The sequence below is a fragment of the Nicotiana tabacum genome, chromosome 19 (assembly GCF_000715075.1).
Source record: "Nicotiana tabacum cultivar K326 chromosome 19, ASM71507v2, whole genome shotgun sequence".
In the NCBI taxonomy this organism is placed as follows: Eukaryota; Viridiplantae; Streptophyta; class Magnoliopsida; order Solanales; family Solanaceae; genus Nicotiana; species Nicotiana tabacum.
The window spans coordinates 113,301,100-113,314,866 of NC_134098.1; the positions used below are offsets into that span (position 1 = coordinate 113,301,100).

The following is a 13,767-nucleotide window of genomic DNA, read 5'->3' on the forward strand; positions in this document are numbered from 1 at the left end:
GGTTCGGTTTACCGTAACGACGAAGTTCACTTCCATTCGCTTACTCTAAAACCCTAGAAAACTGGAACCTAAACTGTCCTAAAACCCTGTCTCCCTCGTTGTGTTACAGTTATACATACATACACAATAATTTTTGCTTTTCAACGAACCATGTTCCCTGGTCAAAACCCACGGCCTCAGCGCCCTTCTCAGTTCCAGACCAATGGAGTTGCTCCTTCAGCTCCCCTGCAGGTTCTCATCCATTTAATTTTCTTATATCTTTAATTTAATCTTAGCTTTTTTGTTGTTTGATTATGGGTTCCTTGATTAATTTCGTCAGATTATGGGTAACCCAGGAAGCTTTATGCAAAACCCTATGCAACTTCAGCCTCAGATGGCAATTCCAAACATCAACTCAAATACCCAATTTTCCCCTCAGCAGCTTTTCGCGTTCCAAATGAACCAGATGAATAATGTTAACTCTCAACAACCAAAAGGTCAATTCGTGGCCCAAAATATTGTTAATCCACCTCAATTCTTGAACCAGAATGTTGCAATGCAAAATTTGAATCAGCTTCTGCAATTACAAATGGCTATGCAAATGCCAGGGTTTGCTCAGGTTGTTCCTGGGAATGTTCCGCTGTATCCAAATCAGGTGTCTCAGGGTATGGGACTTCAAAATCCTAACTTTGCTATGAATGGGCATTTGGGTCTTATGAATGCCAGTGGAACTGTCCAGCAGTCCATGAATGGAAATTTGTCTAAGCAAATGGCTGATGCGACTCGGCAATTGCAAGGGCAGTCGCCACTGATGAACTCTTTTGGCGCGGTTCAGCACCCACAAACTCAGAACTTCAATATTCCTGCTTCTGCTAATTCGCAGGTGAATTCACTTGGTGGTTTAATCTTTTACTAGATTGTTTTTCTTATTGTCTTCTCTTAGACCGTCTTAATATATTGAGTGCAGTATGTATTACTGGTAAATCCCATATGTGGTATGCTGTTATTCCCTTAAGATGATGAAGCATAGATAGATTGTGATGGGCCTCCTTAGCTAGTAACATGCTAGGGAAAGCTGTTAAATGGAGGACTAAGAATTGTGTGATCTTACTCTGTACCAGTAAAGGATTGCATCATCTTTCAGAACATAATTATTGTTAATGTGAATTGGAGTAAGCTGCATTATAGAGGAACACCATTCCTGTTCTGGATGTGCTCATATATGATGCTTGTTTTAGCCTAACAAAGTTTACTAAGGTATGTTTCTGCTTATTGTTCAAACCAGATTTCTCAGGGTATGGTGCCTCAAAGTTCCAACTTTGTTATGAATGCGCATATGGGTCCTGCGAATGCCAATGGAGTTGTCCAGCAGTCTAAAAATGGTTTTCCTAAGCAAATGCCTAACGCGACTCAGCAATTGCAAGGCCAATTGCCTCTGATGAATCCTTTTGGCTTTGTTCAGCAGCCACAAGCTCAGAACTTCAATACACATGCTTCTGCTAATACACAGGTGAATTCACTTGGTTCCTGCATTCTGTTTTGCTGTACTTTAACTGCATAGCGTGTTTGAAGTGGTCTAATTTTCACTAAATAGTTCCTGGTCACCTTCTCTTAGATTTTTTATTCTATCGACTGCAGTATGTACTACTGGAAAATCTTATATATTTTACGCTGCCTTCCTCGTAAGAATCAAGATGATGAAGAATAGATAGATAATGATGAGCCTCATAAGTTTAGTAGCATGTTGGGGAACGATGTAAACTGGATGACTATCAAAAATATCATCTTACTCTATACTAGTGAAGGATGCTGCCTTAAGTTGTAGCCTTGCTGTATGACGACATTATTTCTTGTAGCTCGGTCATTGGTAACTCTCTTCTAACATGTTCTACAGAACATAACTATTGTGTGTTTTTGTAAATGGAGCTTAGCTGCTTTACAGAGGATAACTATTCCTGCTTGTGCTCATACAACGATGCTTGTTCTGGCCAGCAAAGTTTGCTAAAGCCTGTCTCTATGTGGGTGTGTCAGGGTATGGGGCCTCAAATTTCCAACTTTGCTATGAATGCACAATTGGGTCTTTTGAATGCCAATGGAGCTGTCCAGCAGTCTATGAATGGTTATGAGCAGATGCCTAATGCGACTCAGCAATTGCTTGGTCAGTTGCCTCTGATGAATCCTTTTGGCGTTGTTCAGCAGCCACGAACTCAGAACTTCAATGCTCCTTCTTCTGCTAATGCACAGGTGAATTCACCTGGTTCCTGCATGTCTCTTTTGCTGTACTTCAGCTGTGTTGTTTGTTCGAAAGTGTTCAAGCATTTTTACTAAATAGTTTCTTTGGTTATCTTCTGTTAGACCTTCATATTATATCAATCACAGTCATAGGCAAGTCTCAGTGCATCTAGGATCACAATGATATGATTTTGCATAAAATAAAATTAAACAAATGAATGAATGAAAAAGTAAATAAATAGATGATAAATAAATAAATAGACATACAAGTCTTCTTGATTTATGAGTAAAAGTTTAACAACATGAAATGCATCCAAAGATGTGGCCTAGCAGTCATTGAAGTGGGTTAAAACCCCAGCAGAGACAAAAACCTAGGTGATTTCTTCTCATTTGCCTAATCCTTGAAGGGGTAGAGTTATCCTGGGAGATAGCAGGTACCCGGTGGAATAGTTGAGATGGCGCATAAGCTGATTCAGACACCATCATTATCCCCCAAAAATATGTTTAACAACATGAAAATGGTTTTGGACAGAGTTGTTTTTGCTCCGGGAGAATCGAGGGCCATTTGGCTATTTGCATTTGATGTTTCTTCCGATGACACTGAGTTCTATAACTATTTTGCAGGTAAACCCTGGATGTGTTGGTGGGCTTAACAAATCAAAAGGCAACCAGCAAAATTCTTACAATAGTAACTTCTCAAAGAATCAAAAGCATGGCGCTAAGTATGTTCGGCCCTTATGGTTCATTTATGTCTGTTCTTTCTATTTGTAGCCTTTATCCATTTTATTCCTTTCCTGATCTCCATTTTCTGCAGATCTATGAAGTCCCAGTTTGGTAAAGGGAAGTTCTCAACTCATAATAAAAGCCTAGAAAAAGGTGAGTTCTTTTTGTTTTTTGCTCATTTTACTTCTTACCCATCTATATGATTTGCCAATTCCAACATGTCCTATTATTTGATTGCTCTGCACGCATGAACCTGATATTTAGTTTTAAATGGTAAATACAAGCTCCAGATATCAATTCTAACATATTCTGGTAAGCTGCTTGTGACGGACAGCAGTTCTATTTATATATTTGCGTGACATTGCTCTTGAGTTATTTGTAGTAACTACTTTCATTCTCACCTTCTTCTCAGGTCATCACAGAAACGGGGAGAAAAAAAGTAATCTTGCTAATTCAGTGAAACCTGAGATGGAGAAAAAGAGGTACTTCTCTGCTTTAGTGCAATCTTATATTGCATCTTGTGGAGAAGAAAGAAAAGTCTTATTAACATTCATTTGGCCGGTTTTGAGAATCTTGTTGAATACATTGTTGTGCAAAAGCTTTTTCTTTTTCGGGTTTCTTGTCTGTTCGTGGTGATTAGGTTTTTCCTTTTTTGAGACATTGGGCACCATTAGTTTGCTTTCAAGCAGTTGATCGGCAAAAACTGCAAATGTTTGATGTGGATAATAGGATTTTCTTTAGATTGCATAGCAATAAAGTCAAATGTGATCTATTTTATTAACAACTCATGATTCAATTATATCAAATGCCCTTCAACAGTCAAATTGGTTTTTCTGCATGTCACATGGGAGAAGAGAAGGCCCTCGTAAAACTGAATGCTCACAGGTACCTGGTATCTGTGCTGGTGGAAGGTAGTAGGTACCGGTGGAATGTCGAGGTGCACGCAAGTTGGCCCATACACCATCTTTATTAAAAGAAAGACTGAAGGCTAGCATAGCATGGATGCTTCCCTGACAATTTCTGTTTTTGATGGAATTTTGTTCTGAAAAAAAGCAGTTTAATCAACTTCTATTAATTTTTGTAGTTCGTTCAGGGGTTTATCTTTAGATATTGTCGTTCTTTTGGTAGTTGATATTTAGTTTTTCTGAACTGCTAGCTCTCAAGTCTTATCCATTTAAGTTTCATCTGTTTCCTTGTACTTTATTTTTATTTTCACTTTTTGTTGATTTTTTTTATTTTTTTTCTTTGGATATTACTCTTTGATGCAAAGGTCTCTCTTGGTGACTTATTCGGCGCAAGAAATCCGACGGTGGCGGGAAGAACGCCGTAAAAATTACCCCTCAAAATCAAACCTTGAGAAGGTTGGTTACCTGTACTTGAGATAATGTCTGTACTTGGTCATATTGAAACGTGGCACATCTTAAGAATAAATATGCTTTGCTGCAGAAGATTACAGAGAAAACGGCAGAGTCCGATGATAGTTCATGTGCTGCCAAGTTGCGCCGTCAGGTATGTTGATAATCCTCATTTCTATAGTATCCGATGTCATCAGAAGTTGCTGAAGACATGAATCTTGTAAATTTGTTTTACTATAAATACCTGTATACATGTATATCTGTGTGTATGTGGTAATCTCTTGCTATTCGTGTTAATTAATTTTAACTTTTTGCAGCAACTTAAGGAAATTCTAGCCAAGCAGGCTGAGTTAGGCTGTGAAGTTGCAGAAATACCATCGTCCTATCTGTCGGATTCTGAGAAACAAGGGGATGGAAGGGAGCAAAAAAGGCCACTGAGTAGAAAAGAGAGGTTCCAAAAAAAGTTCAATAAAAGAGAAAGATTCAATCGAAATGACCGCTTCTCCAAGAAACGAAGATTTGGAAACTCTGATTCATCAAATACTCGTGATCAAAACGGTTCTACTGCAGGTCAGGTTACAGAAACCGCAAGAGAACCAACACTACTGCAGAAACTATTGAGTTCAGATATTCGGAGAGATAAACGCCACCTATTGCAGGTCTTTAGGTTTATGACCATGAATTCTTTCTTTAAAGATTGGCCTGAGAAACCCCTGAGATTTCCCCAAGTGGTACTTAAGGAAACAGGGGAAGAAATTGAAGCTGCTGAAGAAATATATGATGCTATAGATACAACCATCAAAAAATCATCAAATGACAGTGACAATGATGATGAAAATAATATTGCTGAATTTACTGAAGCAGCTAATGAGTTACAAGAAAATGGTAGTAACTCTGAAAGTGAATGACCTCAGGGTGGAGGGATAAATCACTGATTAGACAAAACAGCCTGTATCTCAACCTCTCATATCACTGTTTATTGTATATGTTTTTGCTAGCTTTATATCAGTTATGTTTATATTCTAAGGGGTCGTTTGGTAATGATGGATAAGCAAAAATAATCCTAGAATAAAAAAGTAGTACCGTCTTATCACTTGTTTGGTTATTAATCTTAAGATAAGTTATCGTCGGATTAAAAATAGTATCAAGATAATTTATACATGCCACAGGATAAGTTATCCGAGGATAAACAGTAAAATTAACAATCCCAGGATTAATACAACATAGTACTAAACTATCAATAAGGAATAATACTAGAATAACTAATTCCATACGACCCCTAACTTGTCTAAATGTGTTGGCGCGGATTGGAATTTTGATTTTCAAGGGTTGTTAACATTTTAGATTTAACAGTTAAATTCTGTGAACGCTGCCTAAAGTATGTCACACTGATAGTACACTTCATCTTGGGTATGTGTATATGCACACACTTCAGTATGATAATATCAGGAAAGAAGAATTAGATGATTTTGCTCCGTTATACTACTGTGAGGGTGTTTGGCTAAGCTTATAAGCTGGTCAAATTGGCTTATAAACATGTTTTGGCTTTTCTATGTATTTTGTAAAGATTCAAAGTGCTTATAAATTAAAATCAGTCATAAGTCATAAGTTGGTCACCCCAAACTGATGACTTTTCAGCTTATAAGTATTTTTAGTTTGACCAACACTTTTACTACTTTATGCTTAATAATATTTTTTAATTTACAAAATATTTTTCCCAAAATAATTTTTTAATTTTCTCTTCATTCCATATTCGTTGTTTATCATTTTCTCTACAAAGAAACTTTTTAATTCATATTTTTTTGTAAAAACTTTAAGGGTATTTTAGTCTTTTTTTTAACAAGAAAACAGCTTATCAGCATTTTTTACCAAACATATCAACTGCTTATTTCAGTTTCAGCACGTCTATCCAAACATGTAAATGCTTATTTTAAAAATCAGTTTCAGCACTTAAAATACTTTTTAACATTTTAAGTTTATCAGCTATAATCCAAACGGGCTCTATATTTATACCTAGCAATTTCAAGTGTACAAAATGAAAGTCTAGGGAATCGCTGCAATTGTCGGAGCTAATTCGATGAAGGGCTTTTGGTCAACTTAAAATCTTTATAGAAGGAGTTGTCTGTAATTTTGCGTATTAAGGGAGACATTTCCTGTAATTAGTAAAAATCTTGAGGACTATACGATGAGAATAAATTTGTCTTGGATCTTTCTTATCTGGACGCATCTTAGCATTCTCATTTTCTTGCACCTTCAGATCATCATGATTCATGCTAATCACATCCATTTTAGGCAATTAATGTCTTCGACTCCCCTTTTAGTGGGCCAACGTAAAACTACCTCCGTTTCAATTTAGATGTGTTAGTTTGACTCGACACAGAATTTAAGAAAAAAAGAGAAAAATTTTAAAACTTGTGGTCTTAAAAGCTTTGTAGGGCCATGATATTTGTGTGATTATAAAAGCTTCTCGTTAAGGATAAAATGATTAAAATAAAGAATTTAAAGTCGAATTATTTCCGATTATAGAAATGTGTCATTCTTTTGGAACGGATTAATAAGAAAAGTGTGTCATCTAAATTGAAACAGAGGAAGTACTAATTAATTATGGCATGTCAATGTGAAAGGAAAATATAAATGTACATGATGAAGAATATTTATTTATTTTTTTTTAAAAATTATTATTATTATTATGAAGAAAAAACACAACCAAAGAGAGTTTCAATTTAGAAAACATTGGCACGAGGCTATTGAATAACCATTCCAGGCTTCCAGCTTTACAAAATAGAATTAATATTCTATCTTTTCGAATTCAACACGTCAATTCCCCTAAGAAATAAGAGGCGAAAAACGGAGGAAAATCGAATTAGGTGATTGGCCGATTGGAGGACTAAGTCTACCATAAAATATGTATATAGTAGTCTGAAGAAGATTCTTCCTGTCTAAAGACGACTTGAGATATTACTCATTTTTCTCACGTTGAGCTGAAATTATTCAACGTCTTTGAATAATAAAATATTCTATTTATTATTAAAGTAGGACTATCATCAGTTAATCATTGTCTATGTGATCACGATTCAAAACTTGAACATCACGGTGACGATTTTGGGTTGATTTTGAGCGGGTCAAAATAGATTGAGCCAATGAATGGGTAGGTCATTGATCCGGCCAAAAGTTAGATGAACTAAGTTAAGATAGACTAAAATTTGGGTCATATTCCAACTCGTCCAACTCTTATCAAACTTAAATTAATGTGTGTTGTTTTCTTATGAATTGTTTAATTATCAAATAAGATTTTTTTTCTTTTATTATGGTCATATATAACATATCAAACAAAAAATAATTATTTTAAAAATATTTTAGCAAAATTACTCATTAATTTTAATTAAAAATTAACCTAACTTTAAATGGATTGAGTCAAAATAAAATAATTTCAAGTTTTCAACAAATGGGCATGTTAATGATCAGCCCTACCTAGGGCGTGTTAAATGGGTTTGGCTGAAATCGTCACCCCTAGTCACCGTCATTTAATGTGCTAATGCACCGAGTAACTTAAGATAAACTAAACAGGCACCCGCAAACAGGTTTAGTCGTAATTAGGATGTAAGCTCATCAATTTCTAGGCCAAATATAAGATCAACTTTCACTTGATTGAAGAAAAAAATTGTGGTCTGTTCCAGCTGAAACGAAACAATAAAAATAATAGTAATAGTAAGTAATAAACAAACACTTTGAATTCTTTGGCGGTAGATTCACGGAAAAGACGATTCTGAGACATCTAGAATTCATTGATTTTTCGTTATATTGAAATAAATGAAAGTTGCTATTACAGCGACTTTCATAACGTGTAATCGTATTTCTCTTCTATCTATAACGAATTAGTTGATTAGGTTCATTATCTAGAAAAATATGAGTATATGGTCTATAGCTAAATACGAATAAATTAAGGCATACGTGGCACATATGTAATTCTTCAAAATAAAAAAAGTGGTTTTGCATTCAATGTTCTGAATTCTGATTTCAGAACTTCACTTTCTTTCTGTTCTTCGTTTTCTTTTCTTTTTTCATGTTATCTCCACTTACTAGGTGATATCATCTTTGTTACTTTAGTAAGTTGTATTTTGATACAAAAACAAGTCTATCTAACTAACTTTTATCAGACATTGCATTTGTAGCCATCATAATCTGTAGGCATTGTTTTGCTTTTGTTTTCGTTGATTACAGGTAGGGAACCTTGGAGCAACGATAAAGTTGTCTTAATGTGACTTCTAGCTTCTAGGTCACGGGTTCAAGCTGTGGAATCTGCCACTGATACTTGCATCAGGGTACACTACTAAAAATCTGCTAAAAACTGACCAACTATTTCCGACCAACGTTGGTCGGTCAAAAAAAGCGACCAAAAACCGTCCAGGTTGGACGGAAACTGGGGAAAAAAATTATATTTTTTTAAAACTAAATACCGACTAACGTTGGTCGGTAATTGATCAACGAATTGACCCAGCTGGTCAGACAAAAAATTTTTGGATTACCGACCAACGTTGGTCAGTAATCTAGATCCAATTTTTTAAATTTTAATAATTATTTTATTATTTAAAATATTTTATAATATTTAAAAATTTATATTTAAAATTACCGACCAACGTTGGTCGGTTAATGTAGGGGAAGCATTTACCGACCAACTTTGGTCGGTAATTGTTATTTTCTGCAAAATAACCGACCAAAGTTGGTCGGTTATTACGTCAACATTGATCAAACTTTCGAATTACTTTTATATTTACTATCTAAATAATATAAATGTAATTCGTTAACACTTTTGTAATACAAATAATGAATACACTAACATATACTATATATAACATGCTATTTGTAAATTGATTCATCGACTTATAACTTACTTAGATGCATCGATGAATATTAAAAATAAAACGTTTGACCTATATCGACTAATAGTAAAAACAAAACGTCTCAACCTATATCGATTAATCTATGTCATGCATTATTAGTGATGAATGAATGAAAAATAGAAGAATTAATACTAAACATCTTTGACATATATATATATATATATGGATCACAAATTAAATAAACGAAAGAAGTTATTAGTATTAAGTAAACGAGTTAAATTAATAGGTCAAACATGGTCAAACTTTAACAAGCTATATATATACACACTAACATATACTATAACAAGCTATATATATAGTTAAAGTATTACAGTGAAGTGTGTTTTTGTGTGTGTGTGTGTGTGTGTGTGTGTGTGTGTGTATATACATATATATATATATATATAAGAACACGAAGCGCTAGGACCACATGGTCGGGTTCTTTTAGGGATAGACTTGGGAAGATACTAATTAATATATATACTTTATCATCAAATATATCTATTTGTAAATTGATTCATCGACTTATAACTTACTTAGATGTATCGATGAATATTAATCAATGATTCATCAAAATGTCTCGACCTATATATCGATTAATCTATGTCATGCATTATTAGTGATGAACGAATGAAAAAAGAAATTTATCAATTACAATATAGTGTATGTGTGTGAGAGAGAAATTACTCACATACTTAATTATAACTTAGAAAATTTACTTAGATAGATGCTATTATAATTTATTAAAATTAAATAGTTAATATAATTATTTATAAAGATTATGCTTATAGTTTATAATTATTTATAATAATTGCATAGTTAAATAAAATAAATGCTTGTAGTTTATAATATTTTTTTTATAGTTTATAATATTTTAAGAAAAAAACACAAAAAAAAAAGAATTTAATTTTTTTTTTAAAAAAAACCGACCAAAGTTGGTCGGTTTTTGATCAAACGGTCAACACTTACTGTACCGACCAAAATTACCGACCAACTTTGGTCGGTAATTCTGAAATCAGAGAATTGAAAAACGGGGGAAACCCCCATTTCTCTCTTATTTTCCCCTCTCTTCTCTATTTCCCTCACTCAAAACCTTCCCCTCTCCTTCTCTATTTCCCTCACATAAATCTCATTCCCCACCCCGCGTTGCCACCGCCTAGCCCTCGCCGTCGCCGCGCCGTCGCAGTCGCCGCTGCCACTGCCACTGCCGCCCCTCTCCTTCTCCATCTCCTAAAAATTCTAGGTTTGAATTACAACCCATTTATTTATTATTTCTAGGTTTTGTTAATTAGTTATGAATTAGTTTCAATTGATTAGTGTTTCAATTATTTGAACATTGTATTTTATTGAGGATTAGGGTTTAGGTCTTGTTTTAATTAGTTTTGTTAATTAGTTTTATTAACTAATTAGTTTTGTTAATTAGTCAATTAGTTATGAATTAGTTTAGTTTAGGGTATGAGTTGAATTTCTTTAGTTTAGTTAGTTTATGTTTAAACTCGTAGGATATGAATTGAAATTTTAGTTTTTAGGACTTGTTCTTGTGAATTGAACTTTTAGGATATGAATTGAACTTTTAAGATATGAATTGGACCTTTTGGATATGAATTGAACTTTTAGGATATAAATTGGTATAATTAGGAAAAAATAATTATCTTGAATTAACTAAAAAAGATATAATTAATTTATAATTGTAGAATAAATTAATTTATTCTTGTGAATTGAACTTTTAGGGTATGGGTTGAATTTCTTTAGTTTAGTTAGTTTATGTTTAAACTCGTATGATATGAATTTAATTTTTAGTTTTTAGGATTTGTTCTTGTGAATTGAACTTTTAGGATATGAATTGAACTTTTAAGATATGAATTGGACCTTTTGGATATGAATTGAACTTTTAGGATATAAATTGGTGTAATTAGGAAAAAATAATTATCTTGAATTAACTAAAAAAGATATAATTAATTTATAATTGTAGAATAAATTAATTTGTTCTTGCGAATCGAACTTTTAGGGTATGGGTTGAATTTCTTTAGTTTAGTTAGTTTATGTTTGAACTCGTAGGATATGAATTGAAATTTTAGTTTTTAGGATTTGTTCTTGTGAATTGAACTTTTAGGATATGAATTGAACTTTTAAGATATGAATTGTACCTTTTGGATATGAATTAAACTTTTAGGATATAAATTGGTGTAATTAGAAAAAAATAATTATCTTGAATTAACTAAAAAAGATATAATTAATTTATAATTGTAGAATAAATTAATTTGTTCTTGCGAATCGAACTTTTAGGGTATGGGTTGAATTTCTTTAGTTTAGTTAGTTTATGTTTGAACTCGTAGGATATGAATTGAAATTTTAGTTTTTAGGATTTGTTCTTGTGAATTGAACTTTTAGGATATGAATTGAACTTTTAAGATATAAATTGTACCTTTTGGATATGAATTAAACTTTTAGGATATAAATTGGTGTAATTAGAAAAAAATAATTATCTTGAATTAACTAAAAAAGATATAATTAATTTATAATTGTAGAATAAATTAATTTGTTCTTGTTTTATTTGTATAGATGGAACATCGTACTTGGATGTACAATAGAAATTATCCTAATCGGCGGGGATTGCGGGAGGATTTTGTAGAAGGGGTTGATGACTTTATTAGACATGCAATGTCACTTCCACCATATCAAAGTGAAGGAGTAATTAGGTGCCCTTGTGTCAGGTGCGATTGTATGAAGTTTAAAAAATCGGAGGAAGTTAAGCTTCATCTTTATAGGAAGGGGTTTATAGAGAATTACTTTGTGTGGACTAATCATGGAGAGATCGATGGTAGCCGTGGGATATTTCATAACATGGTTGTTGGTGAAAGTAATAGGTCGGTGGAGAATACAAATCTTGATTCTAGAATTCAGGATATGATTGCGGATGCATTTGGGATGCACTTCGGGGGTGAGCCCAATGAAAATATTGAACAAACTCCTAATGATGACGTAAAATATTTTTATGAACAGTTAGAGGAAGCTAGTCGTCCACTACGTGAAGGAAGTCCACACTCTGAGTTGTCTGTTGCAGTTAGATTACTAAGTATCAAATCTAATTGGAATATTTCTCAAGCAGCCATGGACTCTTTCCTTGACCTTATGAGTGAACTAGTTGACCCTAATATCAACTTACCTGGTGATTTCTATAAGGCGAAGAGATTGGTTTCTAAGTTAGGACTTTCGTCAATGAGAATTGATTGTTGTGAAGATGGTTGCATGTTATATTATAAAGATGATGCAATTTTAGACAGTTGTAAATTTTGCGAAAAGCCTCGTTTCAAGAGGCTTTCTAGCGGGAATATGGTCGTTGTCAAGGCGATGCATTATTTACCTCTTATACCTAGGTTAAAGAGGTTATATGCGTCGATGAGTTCTGCTCCTCATATGAGATGGCAGTTTGAAAATAGAAGACCACCTCGTGTTATGTGTCATCCTTCAGATGGAGAAGCTTGGAAGCACTTTGATAGGACATATCCAGATTTTGCTAGTGAACCAAGGAACATTCGGTTAGGTCTGTATGCAGATGGCTTCACGCCTTTTTCTATATCTACGACACCATATTCATGTTGGCCTGTCTTTCTTACACCTTATAATCTACCACCTGAGTTGTGTATGACTAGTCCATATATATTCTTAAATTGTATTATTCCCGGTCCACGTAATCCGAAAAGTTTGATTAATGTATATTTGCAACCTTTGATTGATGAGCTAAAACAATTGTGGTATGATGGTGTTGAAACATATGACATATCAACCAAGCAGAATTTTAATTTGCGTGCTAATTTAATGTGGACTATTAATGATTTTTTTGCGTATGGAATGTTGTCTGGGTGGATGACTGCTGGGAAGCTAGCTTGTCCTTACTGCATGGAAAATAGTAAAGCGTTCACTTTGAAACATGGCCGAAAGCAATCATGGTTTGATTGTCACCGTCAATTCTTGCCTGATGATCATGAGTTTAGAAGGATGAAAAATGCATTCAAAAAGAATAAAGTGGAATATGATTCTCCACCTCCGATACTTTCAGGTGAGGAAATTTGGGAGAGGGTCCAGAACTTCAGTAAAGTTACTGAGGCTCCACCTTATAGATTCCCCGGATATGGTGTTAATCATAATTGGACGAAACAGAGTATATTTTGGGAGTTGCCTTATTGGAAGGATAATCTTCTCCGACACAACCTTGATGTCATGCATATTGAGAAGAATTATTTTGATAATTTGTTCAACACAGTGATGGATGTTAAAGGTAAGACAAAAGATAACCCGAAGGCTAGAATAGACTTACAAGAATATTGCAGGCGGCCTGAATTATACTTGCAGACAGCAAACAATGGTAAGGTGTTCAAGCCCAAAGCAAGTTACACATTCACTTTGGAGGAAAGACGACAAATTTGTGATTGGGTTACGAAATTGAAGATGCCTGAGGGTTATGCGTCGAATCTTGGAAAAAAGTAGATATGGAGGTAGGGAAGTTGAGCCATTTGAAAAGTCATGACTGCCATGTTTTCATGGAGACCTTAGTGCCTATTTCATTTTGTGGTTTGCCTGAAAGAATCTGGAAACCC

General features: G+C 34.0%; 1 protein-coding gene across 2 annotated transcripts; it reads left to right on the forward strand.

The window, feature by feature from the left end:
* On the forward strand, nucleotides 1–5,315 carry LOC107797885 (uncharacterized). Of its 2 annotated transcripts, none has more exons than XM_016620805.2 (10): nucleotides 1–231; nucleotides 320–862; nucleotides 1,265–1,489; nucleotides 2,011–2,223; nucleotides 2,836–2,933; nucleotides 3,026–3,087; nucleotides 3,347–3,416; nucleotides 4,205–4,295; nucleotides 4,381–4,443; nucleotides 4,607–5,315. In XM_016620805.2, the coding sequence occupies exons 1-10, from the start codon at nucleotides 151–153 to the stop codon at nucleotides 5,195–5,197; spliced, it is 2,037 nt and encodes a 678-aa protein (XP_016476291.2). In that variant the 5' UTR covers nucleotides 1–150; the 3' UTR covers nucleotides 5,198–5,315. The 2 variants fall into 2 exon arrangements, with proteins under 2 accessions (XP_016476291.2, XP_016476292.2); XM_016620806.2 differs by having other exon boundaries at nucleotides 4,384–4,443.
* The last annotated feature ends 8,452 nt before the right edge of the window (nucleotides 5,316–13,767 follow it).